Source organism: Nicotiana tomentosiformis, chromosome 9 (assembly GCF_000390325.3).
Source record: "Nicotiana tomentosiformis chromosome 9, ASM39032v3, whole genome shotgun sequence".
Lineage (NCBI taxonomy): Eukaryota > Viridiplantae > Streptophyta > Magnoliopsida > Solanales > Solanaceae > Nicotiana > Nicotiana tomentosiformis.
The window spans coordinates 83,289,711-83,311,547 of NC_090820.1; the positions used below are offsets into that span (position 1 = coordinate 83,289,711).

The following is a 21,837-nucleotide window of genomic DNA, read 5'->3' on the forward strand; positions in this document are numbered from 1 at the left end:
ATAAGTTGAGTGATAGATGAATTTAATAATGAGGTGCATTTTCATCATCTGGGGCGTCATCCTCGATTTTAAAATGTATGATTAAACACTAGAACCTTCCCTTTTTGTTTATTCATGTTATTATAGTCACATGATTATGTATTCGTTAAACAATGTTAACATTTAATGATAATTTAATATAATATAATATATTATAATACTTGCGAAGATGCTGATATTATTCGCTCTGTTTTTTTTTTAAATCAGAGAGATGTGAGAGGAGGATGGTGGAGAAAAGAGTCAAAAGAATCACACCTTTATTCCTTTTAAAAAAATGTAATTTAAAATACATCTTGGTTAATGAATATTGTGAGGTAGGTACTGTTCGGATTTTAAGCTTGTGTAGCTTAAAAAGCGTGAATAAGAAATAGGAAAAAAATAAAATATTTGAGTTTCCCTCCTTGGCAAAGGGATATTATCCCATATTAGAGGAAGAAAAGGTTTTGATGGGTATATATATAATTGTTCTTCTTCTAACTCTTAAAGAGTTAAGAAGAAAGCAAGCCTCGTGTCGTCGCCATCGTCGTCGCTCGCCTCGGCCTCGGCTTCGGTCAAAGATTGATTGATTAATTTTTTTGGACAAAATTTCTTTCAATTATTTAATTAATTAATTAAATAATTAACGAAAACGCGACCCGATCCGGTCAGGCCCATTTTCTTTCCCGAATTATTTTAAATCCGTTTTCCCGCAATAAGCAACTCTATAAATATACTTTTAATCCCAGAATCTTTCCTTACGAAATTTTTTGATCTTCTTCTTCTTCTTCTGCATAAAAATTCCATTGTGTTTTACAGCCTTCGAGTGGCTCGCTGTACACCGGCGTTTTTGGTACCAACACTCCGGTGAGTTAAATCGTTCTATCCTGGGAGGATATATTCCAACACCTCGGGTACTTGAGGGGAATAATTTCTTTAAGGATACACTGTGTATTCAGTGAGCTCGATTTATTCCTGTATTATTTTTCCAGAATTTATTTCGTTAAACAAGTGTTACTAACTTTCTGTTTTGTTTATATATATTTCAGAAAGTTTAATGCTTTAATTGTTTATTACAGCGATACATATTTATAACAATCTTAAGGAAATTAATTTATTATATTCTATATTCTGTTTGTGGAGATTAAAACCTGTGTGGTTTTCTACTCCTTCTAAATTTTACTATTCTAATTTGAAGATATAAAAACTTCATCAGAGTATTGAAATTCAGAAAACGATTTGAAGAACATAAGAATTTCATTGTTTTCTGTGAAATGGTATATAAAAACTTCGGTTTTATTTATTATACGTACGGTTTGTTGTTAATAACAATATTGTTTACTGTTCTGGTTTTGCCATTAATTGAACTCTTCTGTTGTTTACAGTGAGAAATGGCAATTGATAACGGAAATTCTTCTGCGACTGTTGCGGCAACGACGATAGCCTCGTCAAGCCGGACTGTTGTTCCATCGGTAGAGAAACCGGAGAAATTTTCTGGAGCCAACTTCAAATGATGGCAGCAAAGGGTGTTCTTCTGGCTTACCACACTTGGTATGCAGAAATTCACTAGTGAAGAACCTCCAGTGCTTGTTGCGGACATGCCGGACAACGAAAAATTCATGATTGTTGAGGCGTGGAAGCAGACAGATTTTCTTTGCAAAGGCTATATCTTAAGCGCTTTAGAGGATGACTTGTACAATGTGTAAAGTGCGATGAATACTTCGAAAGAATTATGGGACGCACTTGAGAAGAAGTACAAGACTGAAGATGCATGCTTGAAGAAGTTCGTGGTTTCCAAGTTTCTAAACTATAAAATGATAGACAACAAAACTGTTGGAACCCAAGTTCATGAGCTTCAACTTATTTTTCATGACCTTATTGCTGAAGGTATGATCGTGAATGAAGCATTTCAAGTGGCTGCAATGATTGAAAAATTGCCTCCTTCGTGGAGAGATTTCAAGAACTATCTTAAGCACAAGCGCAAAGAAATGAAGTTGGAATCTTGTGATTCATCTCAAGATTGAGAAAGACAATAAAACAACCGAGAAGAAGTCTCGTGGAAATTCAACGATCATGGGAGCTAATATCGTTGAAGAGACTGCTCCAAAAAGTAAGAAGAGAAAGAGGTCTTCTGGACAGACTAAGGAGCAGAACAAAAAGAAATTCAAGGGCAGCTGCTACAATTGTGGAAAAATCGGTCACAAAGACCCTGATTGTCATCTCCCGAAAAAGGATAAGAAGAAGGGACATGCCAATATAGTGGAGAAGAATGATGACATTGATGATCTGTGTGCAATGCTTTCGGAATGCAACCTAGTTGGAAATCCGAAGGAGTGGTGGATTGACTCTGGAGCCACTCGACATGTTTGTGCTGTCAAGGAAGCATTTGCGAGTTACTCTACTGCTGGTTCCGAAGAAGAGCTTTCCATAGGAAATACTGCAACAGCCAAGATTGAAGGTTATGGGAAGATATTCCTGAAGATGACTTCCGGCAAGGTGTTAACGCTCAACAACGTTCTTCACGTTCCTACTATTAGGAAGAATTTAGTTTCTACTTCTTTACTTGTTAAGAATGGATTCAAATGTATATTTGTTTCTGATAAAGTTGTTGTAAGAAAGAATGAAATGTATGTTGGAAAGGGCTACCTCACAGAGGGCCTTTTCAAACTAAATGTAATGGTTGTTGACAGTATGAATAAAATTTTAGTTTCTTCTTATTTATTGGAGTCAAATGATTTATGGCATATTCGTTTAGGACATGTCAATTACAAAACCTTGAAGAAGTTAATTAATTTAGAAGTATGCCTAAATTCGAGTGTAATAAATCAAAATGTCAAATATGTGTTGAGTCTAAGTTTGTAAAACATCCTTATAAATCTATTACAAGGAATTCAAATCCTTTGGACTTAATACTGACATTTGTGATATGAAGTCGACACCATCTCGAGGTGGGAAAAGTTTTTTATTACTTTTATTGACTATTGCACTCGATATTGTTATGTTTATTTGCTTAATAGTAAGGATGAAGCAATTGAAGCATTTAAGCAATACAAGAATGAAGTGGAGAATTAATTAAATAAAAAGATCAAAATGATTATAAGTGATAGGGGTGGATAATATTAATCTCCCTTTGCAGAAATATGTTCGGAATATGGAATTATCCATCAAACTACTGCACCTTACACACCTCAATCCAATGGAATTGCGGAAACGAAAAATCGGACATTAAATGAAATGATGAATTCTTTATTAATAAGTTCCGGATTACCGCAAAGTTTATGGGGGGAAGCTATCCTTACAGCTAACCGAATACTCAACAGAGTACCCCACAACAAAACGCAATCTATTCCATATGAAAAATGGAAAGGAAGAAAACCCAACTTGAAATATTTCAAAGTGTGGGGGTGTCTAGCAAAGGTACAAGTTCCTTTACCTAAAAGGGTTAAAATCGGACCAAAACCTATAGATTGAGTTTTCATTGGATATGCTACAAACAGTAAAGCATGTCGGTTTTTGGTTCATAAATTCAATAATCTCAAAATTCACATTAATACGGTAATGGAATCAGATAATGCTGAATTCGTTGAAAGCATCTATCTGTATAAAACTGAATGTGAGTCATTAAGTAAAAGACCTAAACGACCTCGGGAAGAACCAAAGGAAAATACTCTAAGTATAGATCCAAGGCGTAGCAAACGTCAAAGAACATCTACTTCCTTTGGACTAGATTTTGTGACATTCTTGCTTAAAAATGAGTCTCAAACTTTTAAAGCAGCTATGTCATCTTCTGATTCAGTGTTTTGGAAAGAGGCAGTCAATAGTGAGATTCAATCAATTTTGGATAACCATACATGGGAATTGGTTGATCGTCCTCCGGGAAATAAGCCTTTAGGTTCGAAATGGATCTTTAAACGGAAAGTGAAAGATGATGGCACTATTGACAAATATAAGGCAAGACTTGTTGTCAAAGATTATAGACAAAAGGAAGACCTTGATTACTTTGACACTTACTCGCCAGTAATGAGGATAACATCTATTAGGGTATTAGTGGCACTAGCGGCCGTCTATGGTCTTGAAATCCATCAAATGGATGTTAAAACAGCTTTCTTAAATGGAGAATTGGAGGAAGAGATTTACATGGAATAACCTGAGGGTTTTGTGGTTCCTGGTAAAGAAAAGAAAGTGTGCAAACTTGTTAAGTCGCTTTATGGACTTAAACAAGCACCCAAACAATGGCATGCCAAATTTGACCAAACAATGTTGGCAAGTGGGTTTAAAATCAACGAGTGCGACAAATGTGTTTACATTAAAAACACTCCAGATCATGAAGTCATTGTTTGTTTATATGTTGATGACATGTTGATAATGAGCAAAAACATGGCAGATATAAATGCTACTAAGTGCATGTTGGCTAGCAAATTCGATATGAATGACTTAGGAGTTGCTGATGTGATTTTAAGAATCAGAATTCACAAAACTCCACAAGGTCTAGCATTATCACAGTCTCACTATATTGAAAAGGTACTTGACAAGTTCAAGTATTTGGATTTCAAAATTGCCAAGACTCCAATTGACGTGAGTTATGCACTTCAAAAAAATGAAGGTGAAAGTGACTCACAACTGGACTATGCAAGAGTATTGGGAAGTTTGATGTATATCATGAATTGTACGCGACCAGATATAGCATGTGCTATTAGTAAACTAGGTCGGTTTACAAGTAATCGCAATCACATACATTGGATGGCAATGAAACGAGTTTTGGGGTATCTCAAACATACCCAAAATTACGCTTTGCATTATAACAAATATCCCTCCATGATCGAGGGATATAGTGATGCAAATTGGATCACTGGATCATCTGAAGTTAAATCCACGAGTGGATATGTTTTCATAATTGGGGGGTGGAGCAGTGTCTTGGAAATCATCCAAACAAACATGCATCGCCCGTTCTACAATGGAATCTGAATTCATAGCTTTAGATAAGGCTGGTGAAGAAGCTGAATGGCTCCGAAATTTCTTGAAAGATATTTTATTTTGGCCCAAACCTTTGGCACCTATTTGTATACATTGTGATAGTCAAGCGGCAATAGGCAGGGAAGGGAGCGTTATGTATAACGGAAAATCTCGTCATATACGATAGAGACACAATACCGTTAGACAACTACTCTCTAGTGATGTTATCACAATTGACTACGTAAAGTTAATAGATAACGTGTCGGGTCCACTTACAAAAGGCCTATCTAGAGAGGCAGTTGAAAGATCATCAAAGGGAATGGGGTTAAGGTCTAGGAAAAGTCATCATGGTGGTAACTCTACCTAGCAGACTGGAGATCCCACGAGCTAGGTTCAAAGAGATCAAACAAAGTTAAGAATGACGGTTCAACATTGTCAAATAACTCAACTTATTCTCGTGATGTAGACAATGTTCAGAAATCGAGGTAAAGCATTAAGGCTTTTTGATAAGTCAACAAAGCTTAAAGTTTTTAAATGATTTGCTAAGTCTGGCAGGATATGACCAGATAGTGTGTCTATAGGATTACACGTTTAGAAATCACCTATGTGAGTGTGAAGTGTAAGCCGCTTCAAGGGGAATGAAAGTAATGGCACATTCTCTAAGCACTCATGAAACCAGGCGGTTCTCATAGCTGAAACGAACACAACCGTGAGAACCATAAAAGATTAAGAATTGATTGTGTGACTTATGTTGTCTAAGTATACAACAAAGCTCGACGGTTCAAAGATATCAAATCTACCGATTGACCGAGTATATCCGATATAAGTTCACTACGAAAAGTTTAAAGGAAAACCTACTTATCCAGATGCAATTAATTCTTGCATGTAAAACACACGCGTCCGTGCATTCCTTTATTTTATAGCCATTCCCCATTCATGTTGGGGATTATTGGGATTTTAAGCTTATGTAGCTTAAAGAAGGTGAGTGAGAAATGGAGGAAAAATAAAATATTTGAGTTTCCCTCCTTGACAAAGGGACATTGTCCCATATTGGATGAAGAAAAGGCTTTTGGCGGGTATATATATAATTACTCTTCTTCTAGCTCTTAAAGAGTTAAGAAGAAAGCAAGCCTCGCGCCGTCGTCGCTCGCTCGGCTTCAGCTTCAGATTGATTGATTAATATTTTTGGACAAAATTTCTTTCAATTATTGACGAAAAATTCAATCCGGAATAACCCATGACCCGCGACCCAGTCCGGTCAGGCCCGTTTTCTTTCCCGGATTATTTTAAATCCGTTTTCCCGCAATATTTCAAACAACCTGTTCCAACAGCCATGGCTGTTTCTGAAAGGTTGCAAACCTTTTCAGAAACAATGCCAGCAACTCTATAAATATACTTTGAATCCCAGAATCTTTTCTTACGAATTTTTCTGATCTTCTTCTTCTTCTTCTGCACAAAAATTCCAGTGTGTTTTACAGCCTTCGAGTGCTCGCTGTACACCGGCATTTTTGGTACCAACATTCCGGTGAGTTAAATCGTTCTATCCTGAGAGGATATATTCCAGCACCTCGGGTACTTGAGGGGAATAATTTTCTTAAGGACACACTGTGTATTCAGTGGACTCGATTTATTCTTATACCGTTTTTCCAGAATTTATTTCGTTAAACAAGTGTTACTAACTTTCTGTTTTATTTATATATATTTCAGAAAGTTTAATGCTTTAATTATTTATTACGGAAATACAGATTTATAACAATCTTAAGGATATTAATTTATTATATTTTGTATTCTGTTTGTGGAGATTAAAACTTGTGTGATTTTCTACTCCTTCTGAGTTTTACTATTCTAATTTGAAGATATAAAAACTTTATCAGAGTATTGAAATTCAGAAAACGATTTGAAGAACATAAAAACTTTATCGTTTTCTGTGAAACTGTATTTAAAAACATTTTTTTTATTTATTATACGTATTGTTTGTTGTTAATAACAATATTGTTTATTGTTCTGGTTTTGCCATTAATTGAACTCTTCTGTTGTTTACAGTGAGAAATGGCAATTGATGACGAAAATTCTTCTGCGACTGTTGCGGCAACGATGATAGCCTCGTCAAGGCGGACTGTTGTTCCGCCGGGAGAGAAACCGGAGAAATTTTTTGCAGCCAACTTTAAAGGATGGCAACAAAGGATATTTTTCTGGATTACCACACTTGGTATGCAGAAAACTCACTAGTGAAGAATCTCCAGTACCTGCTGCGGACATGCCGGACAACGAGAAATTCATGATTGTTGAGGCGTGGAAGCAGGTAGATTTACTTTGCAAAGGCTATATCTTAAGCACTTTAGAGGATGACTTGTACAATGTGTAAAGTGCGCTGAATACTTCGAAAGAATTATGGGACGCACTTGAGAAGAAGTACAAGACTGAAGTTGCATGCTTGGAGAAGTTTGTGGTTGCCAAGTTTCTAGACTATAAAATGATAGACAACAAAACTGTTGGAACTCAAGTTCATGAGCTTCAACTTATTTTTCATGACCTTATTGCTGAAGGTATGGTCGTGAATGAAGCATTTCAAGTGGCTGCAATGATTGAAAAATTGCCTCTTTCGTGGAGAGATTTCAAGAACTATCTTAAGCACAAGCGCAAAGAAATGAAGTTGGAAGATCTTGTGATTCGTCTCAAGATTGAGAAAGACAATAAAACAGCCGAGAAGAAGTCTTGTGGAAATTCAACGATCATGGGAGCTAATATTGTTGAGGAGACTGCTCCAAAAAGTAAGAAGAGAAAGAGGTCTTCTGGACAGACTAAGGAGCAGAACAAAAAGAAATTCAAGGGCAGCTGCTACAATTGTGGAAAAACAGGTCACAAAGCCCCTGATTGTCATCTCCCGAAAAAGGATAAGAAGAAGGGACATGCCAACATAGTGGAGAAGAATGATGACATTGATGATCTGTGTGCAATGCTTTTGGAATGCAACCTAGTTGGAAATCCGAAGGAGTGGTGGATTGACTCTGGAGCCACTCGACATGTTTGTGCTGTCAAGGAAGCATTTGCGACTTACTCTACTGCTGGTCCCGAATAAGGGCTTTTCATGGGAAATACTGCAACAGTCAAGATTGAAGGTTACGGGAAGATATTCTTGAAGATGACTTCCGGCAAGGTGTTAACGCTCAACAACGTTCTTCATGTTCCTACTATTAGGAAGAATTTAGTTTCTACTTCTTTACTTGTTAAGAATGGATTCAAATGTGTATTTATTTCTGATAAAGTTGTTGTAAGCAAGAATGAAATGTATGTTGGAAAGGGCTACCTCACAGAGGGCCTTTTCAAACTAAATGTAATGGTTGTTGACAGTATGAATAAAATTTCAGTTTCTTCTTATTTATTAGAGTCAAATGATTTATGGCATATTCGTTTAGGACATGTCAATTATAAAACCTTGAAGAAGTGAATTAATTTAGAAGTATTGCCTAAATTCGAGTGTAATAAATCAAAATGTCAAATATGTGTTGAGTCTAAGTTTGTAAAACATCTTTATAAGTCTATTGCAAGGAATTCAAATCCTTTAGACTTAATTCATACTGACATTTGTGATATGAAGTCGACACTATCTCGAGGTGGGAAAAGTTTTTTATTACTTTTATTGATGATTGCACTCGATATTGTTATGTTTATTTGCTTAATAGTAAGGATGAAGCAATTAAAGCATTTAAGCAATACAAGAATAAAGTGGAGAATCAATTGAATAAAAAGATCAAAATGATTAGAAGTGATAGGGGTGGAGAATATGAATCTCCGTTTGCAGAAATATGTTCGGAATATGGAATTATCCATCAAACTACTGCACCTTACACACCTCAATCCAATGGAATTGCGGAAAGGAAAAATCAGACATTAAATGAAATGATGAATTCTTTATTAATAAGTTCCGGATTACCGCAAAGTTTGTGGGGGGAAGCTATCCTTACAGCTAACCGAATACTCAACAGAGTACTCCACAACAAAACGCAATCTATTCCATATGAAAAATGGAAAGGAAGAAAACCCAACTTGAAATATTTCAAAGTGTGGGAGTGTCTAGCAAAGGTATAAGTTCCTTTACCTAAAAGGGTTAAAATCGGACCAAAACCTATAGATTGCATTTTCATTGGATATGCTACAAAAAGTAAAGCATGTCGGTTTTTGGTTCATAAATTCGATAATCTCGAAATTCACGTTAATACGGTAATGGAATGAGATAATGCTGAATTCTTTGAAAGCATCTATCCGTATAAAACTGAATGTGAGTCGTTAAGTGAAAGACCTAAACGACCTCGGGAAGAACCAAATGAAAATACTCCAAGTATAGATCCAAGGCGTAGCAAACGTCAAAGAACATCTACTTCCTTTGGATCAGATTTCGTGACATTCTTGCTTGAAAATGAGCCTCAAACTTTTAAAGCAGCTATGTCATCTTCTGATTCAGCATTTTGGAAAGAGGCAGTCAATAGCGAGATTCAATCAATTTTGGATAATCATACATGGGAATTAGTTGATCCTCCTCCAGAAAATAAGCCTTTAGGTTCGAAATGGATCTTTAAACGGAAAGTGAAAGATGATGGCACTATTGACAAATATAAGGCAAGACTTATTGTCAAAGGTTATAGACAAAAGGAAGGCCTTAATTACATTGACACTTACTCGCCAGTAACGAGGATAACATCTATTAGGGTGTTAATGGCACTAGCGGCCGTCTGTGGTCTTGAAATCTATCAAATGGATGTTAAAACAGCTTTCTTAAATGGAGAATTGGAGGAAGAGATTTACATGGAACAACCTGAGGGTTTTGTGGTTCCTGGTAAATAAAAGAAAGTGTGCAAACTTGTTAAGTCGCTTTATGGACTTAAACAAGCACCCAAACAATGGCATGCTAAATTTGACCAAACAATGTTGGCAAGTGGGTTTAAAATCAACGAGTGCTACAAATGTGTTTACATTAAAAACACTCCAGGTCATGAAGTCATTGTTTGTTTATATGTTGATGACATGTTGATAATGAGCAAAAACATGGCAGATATAAATGCTACTAAGGGTATGTTGGCTAGCAAATTCGATATGAATGACTTAGGAGTTGCTGATGTGATCTTAGGAATCAGAATTCACAAACTCTACAAGATCTAGCATTATCACAGTCTCACTACATTGAAAAGGTACTTGACAAGTTTAAGTATTTGGATTTCAAAATTGCCAAAACTCCAATTGACGTGAGTTATGCACTTCAAAACAATGAAGGTGAAAGTGACTCACAACTGGACTATGCAAGAGTATTGGAAAGTTTGATGTATATCATGAATTGTACGCGACCAGATATAGCATGTGCTATTAGTAAACTAGGTCGGTTTACAAGTAATCCCAATCACATACATTGGATGGCAATGAAACGAGTTTTGGGGGTATCTCAAACATACCCAAAATTACGCTTTGCATTATAACAAATATCCCTCCGTGATCGAGGAATATAGTGATGCAAATTGGATCACAGGATCATCTGAAGTTAAATCCACGAGTGGATATGTTTTCACAATTGGGGGTGGAGTAGTGTCTTAGAAATCATCCAAACAAACGTGCATCACCCGTTCTACAATGGAATCTGAATTCATAGCTTTAGATAAGGCTGGTGAAGAAGCTGAATAGCTCTGGAATTTCTTGAAAGATATTTTATTTTGGCCCAAACCTTTGGCACCTATTTGTATACATTGTGATAGTCAAGCGGCAATAGGCAGGGCATAGAGCGTTATTTATAACGGAAAATCTCGTCATATACGACAGAGACACAATACCGTTAGACAACTACTCTCTAGTGATATTATCACAATTGACTACGTAAAGTTAAGAGATAACGTGTCGGGTCCACTTACAAAAGGCCTATCTAGAGATGCAGTTGAAAGATCATCAAAGGGAATGGGGTTAAGGTCTAGGACAAGTCATCATGGTGGTAACTCTACCTAGCAGACTGGAGATCCTACGAGGTAGGTTCAAAGAGATCAAACAAAGTTATGAATGACGGTTCAACATTGTCAAATAACTCAACCCATTCTTGTGATGAAGACAATGTTCAGAAATCGAGGTAAAGAATTAAGGCTTTTTGATGAGTCAACAAAGCTTAACGTTTTTTAATGATTTGCTAAGTCTGACAGGATATGACCAGATAGTGTATCTATAGGATTACACGTTTAGAAATCACCTATGTGAGTGTGAAGTGTAAGCCGCTTCAAAGGGAATGAAAGTAAATGCACATTCTCTAAGCACTCATGAAATCAGGCGGTGTTCATGGATGAAACGAACACAACCGTGAGAACCATAGAAGGTTAAGGATTGATTGTGTGACTGATGTTGTCTAGGTATACAACAAAGCTCGACGGTTCAAAGATATCAAATCTACCGATTGATCGAGTATATCCGATATAAGTTCACTACGGAAAGTTCAAAGGGAAACCTACTTATCCAGATGCAATTAATTCTTGCATGTAAAACACACACGCGTCCGTGCATTCCTTTATTTTATAGCCATTCCCCATTCATGTGGAGGATTGTTGGGATTTTAAGCTTCTGTAGCTTAAAGAAGATGAGTGAGAAATGGAGGAAAAATGAAATATTTGAATTTCCCTCCTTGGCAAAGGGACATTGTCCCATATTGGATGAAGAAGGGGCTTTTGATGAGTATATATATAATTACTCTTCTTCTAGCTCTTAAAGAGTTAAGAAGAAAGCAAGCCTCACGCCGTCGTCGTCGTCGCTCGCTCGGCTGCGGCTTCGGCTTCGGATTGATTGATTAATATTTTTGGACAAAATTTCTTTCAATTATTTAATTAATTAAATAAATAATTGACGAAAAATTCAATCCGGAATAACCCATGACCCACCACCCGGTCCGGTCATGCCCGTTTTCTTTCCCGGATTATTTTAAATCCGTTTTCTCGCAATATTTCAAACAACCTGTTCCAACAGTCATGGCTGTTTCTTAAAGGTTGCAAACCTTTTCAGAAACAATGCCAGCAACTCTATAAATATACTTTGAATCCCAGAATCTTTTCTTACGAATTTTTCTGATCTTCTTCTTCTCCTTCTGCACAAAAATTCCGGTGTGTTTTACAGCCTTCGAGTGCTCGCTGTACACCGGCATTTTTGGTACCAACATTCCGGTGAGTTAAATCGTTCTATCCTGGGAGGATATATTCTAGCACCTCGGGTACTTGAGAGAAATAATTTTCTTAGGACACACTGTGTATTCAGTGGGCTCGATTTATTCCTATACTATTTTTCCAGAATTTATTTCGTTAAACAAGTGTTATTAACTTTCTGTTTTGTTTATATATATTTCAGAAAGTTTAATGATTTAATTGTTTATTACGGCAATACAGATTTATAACAGGTACTAACTACTAAGTTGAGTTGCTTCTATGTTGATTGGTGATAAGTTGATCTATTGTTTAGTACCAATTCATAAACCTCCCCTACTTAATCCCCCGTGTGGTCCAAATTAAATTCTACTCTCCCTCTCATTTTAAGTTTGCTCTAATTTTTTCCACGTCCATTAGAAAAATAATAAATACAAACATATATTTTCTACGTCTCAAATTATCTGTCGTTTTCTCTTTTATACATCCCTTAATAAAATATTAATTGAAGGAGTTTTGGACTATTTTATCCTTATTTATGTCTTCAAGATATAATCCTTTTCATGGAATATTTACTCTATTTGTGTGGTATCTCGATCTTCAAGAACAATACTATTAAGGGTAATTAAATAGGAAAAAAATAATTAATTTTGTGTTGAATTTCTAAAATGAGAAATAATTTGAGACAACTATTTCTAGAAATCACGATAGATAATTTGAGACGGTGGAGTAGTATACTAAGTTACCCCTATTTAATTATTTTTTTCAAAATTTAGCAATATTAAAAAGAACTATTTATTTAATATTAAGGGTATAATAAAAAATAATTACTAGCAAATTTAGTTTTTAAAATCCTAAAGTGATAATTATTTCGCATAAGTTTTTTAGTTAATGTGACTGTTAATTTGGGATGGGAGGAGTGTGACATAAAAGTAATTTAGTGCACTAAACTTTTTTAACCGTTGAGATTCACGGAAGGGTATCATCATGTCTATTATGTCGTCTTACTTTATAATTATCATGAGAGTGTTTTTAGGACTGAAATTGTGACTTTTTTTGTGGCACAATAACAACTTTTAGTGTTGCACGCTTCAGAAAAATAATAAAGGTTGCCAATCTCTTGCACAATTAGTTAGATTCTTCCCTTTACATAGGATCCACGAAACACTCAAAAGTTTGCAGAGCTAGAGAAGAAGTATTTTAGTCATTCTTTTATTCATTTGTTTACTCATACGGTCAGTTTCTTTGCTTTTTACTATAGCAGTTCTTTTTGACTTTTACTGTTACCCCTCACCACTCCACCAGTCACCACACAAGTATGCAGCGAGCAAATCGAGTTTGTATTATGGGTGTCAAACGGCCGGGTTGACCCGGTTTCGGACTGGCCCACACCGGTTTTAGTCCGGATCGGACCGATAGGGGGCCGGGCAGGGTTGGGTTGGGACAGGTAACGGATTGTGCCGAGTAGGATAGGGGTATCGGTTAACCGGACCGGTCAGAAACGGTACTGTCAAGTCAGTTCGAACTAGTTAATCGGACCGGCTCGGACCGATTCAACGGCTATAAATCAATTTTTTTTAAAAATATAGTGGGCAACGGTCAGCTGCCATTTTGACCATTGTCCAACGGCTATTTTGCAAGAATAGCCCTTTTTTGGGCATTTATTTTCAAAAATATCACTTTTAGTATTTACTAATTTAGCCATTTGAAAAACTATAAATATATCCCCCCCTTCTTCTTTATTTCTTCACTCATCTCTCAATTCTCAAACCCAAACAATTGTCATTCTCTCATCCTTCATCTAAATTGCAATCAACTATTTGACTCTTATTTTTTTTTTTTGGAATTTTATTTATGGTATTATTTGAAGTTTGAAGTTTGAACGATTGACGTTTCTTCTTGATAACATCGGAGTTGCGAAATTCAATTTCAAGACTTCAAAAATCATCAAGTGTTCAATTTATTGCGGAATTCGGTGCACTCCTTCCAACTCTTTCTCTTATTTAATATTTTATTTGCATATTTATTTTTTATTAGTAGTTAGATTTTCACAATATGTTTAATGCTGCAAAAAGAGTTTGTAATAAGATTGCTAATCGAGGTAATCGGAAAAATAGAAAAAGAGGTACTACTTCAACTTCTAGTAGTAATTTTGAACGACTTTACACATGTTTCTGAAACATAACCTGATAATAATATAGATTTTGAACGATTACAGAAAGATTTCGGTATAGAAGATAATGAATTAGAAATTGAAGATGAGACACTCCTTATAACAATAATGTCGCTATTTCAATATTAAGACTGCATTTGAAACCACCACTTGACGAAATTTTTTCATGTTAGGTGTGCATGTCATGCTTATAATTTAATTGTTAAAAGTGGCCTTGATTTATTTTTGACTGAGATTACTCATGTTAGAAGAACAGTTGGTGTTATTCAAGAAAATAATAGACAATCTAGAATTAAGGAATTTAAGACTAAGTGTACTGAACATAACCTTAACCCCAGATTCATACAAGATGAAATTGTTACTAGATCAAATTATACATACTTATTTTTAAAATATTGCTATAAATATAGATTGCCGATAACTGAAGTTGCTAATGCGCATTGTACTGATCCAAACCGTATGTTAGCAACTAATACTTGGGAGGCCATTAATGATGTTGTTAAATTTTTACATAAATTCTATGCAGCTACTGTTGAGTTTTCTGGAGCATATTACCCTACTGTTACTATGACTTTAGTAGATGAAATTTCTTTTCTACTCTCTGAATTTAAGAAGAAAGAAAAATATAAGGATGCTGTTGAAAAAATGCAAGCAAAATTCAAAAAATATTTCTTTCCAATTCCTCTTATTTACTTAATTGGTGCTGTTTTAAATTCTTATATTAAGATGTCTAATTGTCACCAATTAATCAATGCTTTATATACTTATATGGAGATTGGACCAACTGAAACCCTAGATATATATAGTTGTATGAACAAGCTAAATAATTATTCACAATAATTATATGATTATGATACAAATATAATTGATGATGTTGCTATTAATGTAAGCAATGTTAATCCCACTATGCATTGTACTGCTTCTGCTACTATGGATGAAGATGAAGGCCTTGATGGCTATAATATTTGGTCTACATTTCCTTCCACTCAAACCAGTAGTAGGAACATTGATGAACTTCAATTCTACTTGCAAAAGCAAACAGAGCATCGCACAAAAGAATTTTCACCAATGGGATGGTGGCATGAGAATGAAAAGCAATTTATTATTCTTTCCGCTATGGCTCGAGACGTGTTAAATATACCAATTTTAACTGTTGCATCAGAGAGTGCATTTAGTCAAGCAAGACAATAACTAAGAGACACCCGTCACTCATTGGGAAGTAATGCTTTGAAAGTTTTAATATGTTTCAGTCTTTCAGATATTGGATTAGATCATAACGATGAAATCAGGGACGTGAAGATGTTGAAAACCAGAAGACGAGGAACTTGGAGATATATTAACACATGGTAATCCATATGAATTTAATACTCCAGAAGATGGCCAAGAAGTTCATATTGATTATGAAGAACTTACTAAGGCAATGCAAAACATTTGAAGTTCTTGATTTATATTTAATAATTCAAATTTGAATTTACTATTTTTTCTTTAATTTAGTTGTTGTAAAATGTAAACTTTAATTTGCAAGTTTGAATTAAAAAAGAATTTGTAAATTATAAGTTAAATTTGTTTCCATCTTCATTGTATTATCTTAAATTCTTAATGAAATACTCAAATATAAGGCTTTTAAAGCCTTTGAAATTTATTCAAACACTCTTTTTATAAGATATTTTTTATGTTTTCCATTTTTACTTTATCTTAATAGAAATTACGATAGTTATACAAAAATCAAAGTACACACACACAAAAAAAATCCGGCCCGGCCCGGAACCTTTCCGGTTCAAATTTTCACCGACCAGGCACAAAACCAGTAAATCGGTATTTGAAACCGGTATCCGGCCCGACACGATGACCGACCGGTCTCCTTTTCCAATAACCCGGCCCGGCCCCTTGACACCCATAGTTTGTATGCACAATTTTATGTGGGGTGGTGGCGAGGGAGGGGGAGAGGATAGGAATTTAGAGTTTTTTTTATAGGGATATGGGGTGTTGTTTCAGTAGGAGAGGTGGTGAAAGTAATAAATACTTTGGGTAAGGGCAGAGCTAGAAGGTAACCTACAAGTTAGATCGAATTTAATAATTTTGGTCGAACTTTATATTTATATTAAGATATTCATTAACTATGTACAAATTTAAATTCATAATTCAATTACTAAACACCTAATGTAGTTATATATCTTAAAATTTAAGTATTATAAAGTTTAAATTCTGCCTCCACTTCTATTTAAAACTGGAGGGGGAGAGGAAAGAAGAAGAAAAACAGGAATCACATCGAAACATAAGGTGAAATGCAGGGGTAAAGAATAACAAATGTTGATATTTTTCTTTGAGTTTCACATTACACTTATAAAGTAAATATACACTACTAAATCACTTAAAATAAAATTACAAGTGATTTGATAACATTGTAAATCGAATAGGATCGATGGAGATTTAACTAAGGTTTCATTTGGGGGGTGAGAACATGGAGAGAGAGAAAATGAGATATTTTCTTTATTCATTTGAAAAACTGATACAAGAATATTATAGATTCCTAATATATACCTAGGGTAAAAGAGTAAAAGAGCCTATATCCTAACTCTAACCGGATCCACCAACTATGTATAGAATAAATACGATGTAGTCTAATTATTACAAAGTGGGCTAATTATGGCCCAACTACTAACACTACTAACAAATGCGTATCTACTGGATTGGAAGTTCAGGCCCAAATGTCCACATGATCAGGTAACTCCAACACCCCCCTCAATTTGGAGGGTCAGGTCACACCCAACTTGCCAAGCAACAAATGATGATGTCCACTTGTCAAAGACTTGTTAAATATGTCAGCCAACTAAGAAGAATTAGAGAGATGATGCAAGGGAATTGGACCATCAGCCAATTTTGTCCGTATGAAATGACAGTCCACCTCAATGTACTTAGTACGTTCGTGAAACATAAGATTTTTCGCAATTTGTAGGGCTGTCAAATTATCATAGAAGACAGGAACAAGAGACACAGTTGGAAGCCCCAAATCAGTGAGTAAGCGAACCAACCAAACCAATTCAGCCACAACCTTTCTCATTGCCCGATACTCAGCTTCACCGGAGGATAAAGAGACAACTGCCTGTTTCTTAGATTTTTAACTTATTAAAATTCTACCTAAAGATATGCAGAAACTAGAAACAGACCTACGAGACTCAGAACATACTGCCCAATTACTATCACAGTAGGCAAGTACAGAAAAATCAGGAGAGTTATTGAGAAAACCCCCAACATGAGGAGTACCTTTCAAATATCTCAAAATGTAAAGAGCATCAGTCATATGAAGCATCCTAGGACATTTGAGAAACTGACTTAGGTGCTAAACAACAAAGCACAAGTCAAGTCTAGTGCGGGTGAGAAAATTAAGTTTACCAACAAAACTTCTATAAGTCTCAGGCCTAGACAACAACTCCCCATCACCAGATTTAAGTTTCAAATTCAAGAGGAGAAGCCACGGCAGAAACATAATCACAATTAAACTTATGAAGTAAGTCAGCAATAAATTTCCTTTGGTGAAGAATTATCCCAGATTCATCATATAAAACTTCAATAACAAGAAAATAGTTGAGTAAACCCAAATTTTTATCTCAAATTGATTGTTCAGAAACTCCTTAAGGACAGAAATTTCATGAAGATCATCGCCCATAAGAATAATATCATCTACATATACGACAAGAAAGACAGTAGAAGCAACTGATTTCTTAATGATGAGAGAATAATCATTTAGAGAAGGAATATAACTCTTGGAACAAAGAGCAGGTGATAACTTGTCATACCACTGACGAAAGTCTTGTCTTAGACCATAAAGAAACTTTTGGTACTTGTAAACCAAAGGAGAAGTGTGCTGGACAGTAGAATTAACAATAAGACATAGAGGAAACTTCATGTAAACCTCCTCATCCAAGTCACCATGGAGAAATGTATTATTAACATCTAATTGGAAAAGAGACCAACCTTTCTTGATAGCAAAAGCTATAAGATATCTGATGGTGCACATCTTGACAACGGGGGAAATTTTTTTATGAAAATCAATTCCCTCAATTGGTGTATCACCCCGTACCACTAATCTAGTCTTATACCTCTCCATACTACCATCAGCTTTGTGTTTAATTTTATACACCCGTTTACAACCAATTGGCTTTTTCCTTTAGACAATTCAACTATTGTCCAAGTCTTATTAGTCTCTAAAGCCTCAAATATTTTCCTCATGTCCACTTGCTAAGCAGGACACGCAGCTGTCTGAGTACAAGAATGAGTCTCAGTTATTTTTGTATGGGCAATAGAAAGTGATGTAGAAGTGGAGCTGGAAAGAGAAGGTGAAAGTTGTGTAACAAAGTCATTAAGATAGGAAGGTAGTGTGTGAGTTTTGCTACTCCTTCTAACTTCAGGAGGGGGGATAGAAGAGGAATGAGAAGGCATAAAAATTGAAGGGATGGCTGGTGGATCAGAAGGTGTATCAGGTGAAGAAAGAATAGAACAAGGAAGAGAAGAAGGATCAGACTGAAAATGATAAGATTCATCAACATGAATAGAAGGGACAAGAGAGCTAGGGGATGTAGAAGACAAAAGAAATGGAAAAATGGACTAATGAAATACCACATCTCTGGAGACAAAGACAGTTTTGATGGATAGATTGTACAATTTGTACCCTTTCTTACCAAATGGATAACCAATAAACACACATGGGGTTGCTCTAGGATCTAACTTGTCTCTATTGCATTTAGGGATAATAACATAACATAGGCATCCAAAAGGCTTCAAGTGAGCATAAGAAGGTAAATTTCCATATAGGATTTCATAAGGGGTTCTATTATGCAAGACAATTGAAGGGAATCTATTTATCAAGTAAGTGGCAGTTAGGACACAATCTCCCTAGAACTTTGTTGGCAGTTTTGATTGGAATAATAAAGCTCTAACTATTTCTAGCAAGTGTTTGTGTTTTCTCTCAACAACACTATTTTGTTGAGGTGTGTGAGGACATATAGTTTGATAGACAATCCCATTATCAGAGAAATATTGTAAGCCAGAAAAAAAATAATCACTCAACAGAAATAAAATTGAGAAATGATCTTAAACATGTAGTGATAAGGCAAAAGAGAATGAACTAGGGTTACCAATCTCCTTCCTTTTTAGTCGAAGAAGTGAGACTTGAAACAAGCTTAAACTGAGAGAAACTTGCCGAAATCAGAAGAAAAACGTCAACGGAAAGTGAAAGGAAAACCGTTGCTGGAATCTCAGGTACACCGTCTACTAAAAAAAATGGCAAGCTCGTAACTTTTTTCGATTCAACCAACAGGGGTAACACCGCTCCATAACTCACCCTCGAATCTACCAAAACCCTCGCTCTGATACCATGATAACATTGCAAATCGAACATGATCGATGGAGATTTAGCTAGGGTTTCATTTGGGGGGCGGGTGAGAACGCAGAGAGAGAGAAAATGAGATATTTTCTTTATTCATTTGAAAAACCGATACAAGAATACTCTAGACTCCTAATATATACCTGGGGCAAAAGAGTAAAAGAACCTATATCCTAACTCTAACCAATCCACCAATTATATATAGAATAAATACAATGTAGTCTAATTATTACAAAGTGGGCTAACTATGGGCCAACTACTAACACTACTAACAAATGCCTATCTACTGGACTCAAAGTTGAGGCCCAAATGTCCACGGGATCAGGTAACTCCAACATGATTATACAAGAAAAACTAGTAACATAAAAATAAGATAAGTAAACATGCGGGCCAACAAGTTAAAATGATCGGATAGCGTAAGAACTCTTTATTAATTCTAATATGGAGGCTTTCCATAATTAGAATTGCTTCAACCGTTGGAAATTGTAAAGAGTATTAGCTAATGGTCTTAAATCTTTATTTGAATTAAAGGGAGTGACTCAGATGGATTCATGGACATATCCGTCTTCAACAACATATATATAGTACCTCTCATATTCAAACAAATAATTTTACCAAAATTATTTGGTTATTTGACCCACTTCAATTTTTAAGAAAAATTCACTAAGTACAGTATTATTCATCATCCACTAATTTAAATTCTAATGCTTGCGTAATAAGTCAAAGTTTTCCTTTTCTTTTCTTTTTTTAAGTACTTACCAAATAAGTAAAGAAGAAAAGCTAGATATTTGATGAATTAGATGCGAAGTTAGAATTTGAAGTTTACAGATTCAGAATTTTAGTTTTTTATAATTACTGATTATAAATAAATAATTTATACATATTTAATTAATTTTCTAAAATAAATACGGAATTCAAAATTTAAATTAAAGCTACTAAATCCGGTTTAACCTATAAATTTTACCTGCTCACGATTCACGAGCATCAGTGACCTTATAGTAATAATTTGCACTGATATCTTGATACGTCATTTTCGTCATTCATTCATTCATTCACTTACTGAATTGGGTATTAGTTGACAGATAAATCTGCAGCTCTTGTTATGATTTTTTTTCATCTCTAGAATTGTAAGCACCAACTTTCTTTATTTACCATTGTATTTATACGACAAAGTGAACGTGATCCCTGAAAAAGATATTTATGATGATGGTGTTGGCTTCCATTTTTGGAATTTCTTTTTATTGGTGCTTTCTTGTTTCAATCAATCACTACTTTATTTACCCAACTACATCCTTAATTGTCACACAAATTTACGTACTGGCTTTGAACTACAGACTTAATTTAACATTTTTGGCCCCCCCTCCCAAAAAGAAAAAAACCAACTTTACTTTTTGTATCAACCATGTCTTTTATTCCAAAGGTTAATTGTGAGTTAATTGCCACTGTTAGCAACCAAATATAAAGCAATACTGCTTTTGACTTGTAATATTCAGAAGCTGATCTAAAATTTTAACTTAAAGATTTCAACCTATTTTTACTAGTTGAATCCATTGCATTATGGACTGAAAATGTTATATTTGTTAAAACATTAGTGATTTATCACATTTTTATCTCTTTGTCGAAAATATTGAGTTCAGGTAAACTCAGTAAACTAGGCTCCATCCGCCTCCGATGATAATTTAATACAAATTAAATGCGTACACATTAGGCTTGAGGCAGAAAATTTTGAATTTTCCATAACCTAACACATACAGTATTAATACGGATTAAAAGCATGTATGGTGGCCCTTCTTAGCAAAAGTTTTTGTTCATGTCCACCTCAAAGAGTCGTAGGTTTAGATTTACTCTTAGGTATCTTGCAAAAGTACATCTGATAGTGGATAATTGTAAGTAGGGGTGTACAAAGAAAATCGACAAACCGCACCAAATTAATAATTCGAGTCAAATTAAGAAAAAAAACTCGACTATGGTTTGATGTTAGAAAAAAAAACCCGAACATAATTGGTTTGGTTTGATTTTAACTAAAAAAAGTCAAACCGAAACCAAACCAATCCGGCATTACGTATATACAAGTTTTAAAAATATTTTATACATAAAAATAATTATTGTAATGTAATTTATAAGTATTTTTTAAACCTTTTAAACTTTTGAATGGTCAA

The 21,837-nt window shown here is 35.0% G+C and overlaps 1 protein-coding gene across 1 annotated transcript; it reads right to left on the minus strand.

Moving 5' to 3' along the window:
* Nucleotides 1-18,534: 18,534 nt before the first annotated feature.
* Nucleotides 18,535-20,709, minus strand: LOC138899102 (uncharacterized). Its single transcript, XM_070185219.1, has 3 exons — nucleotides 20,651-20,709; nucleotides 18,913-19,027; nucleotides 18,535-18,816 (listed from the first exon to the last, which is right to left on the minus strand). The coding sequence occupies exons 1-3, from the start codon at nucleotides 20,707-20,709 to the stop codon at nucleotides 18,535-18,537; spliced, it is 456 nt and encodes a 151-aa protein (XP_070041320.1).
* Between the last annotated feature and the right edge of the window lie 1,128 nt (nucleotides 20,710-21,837).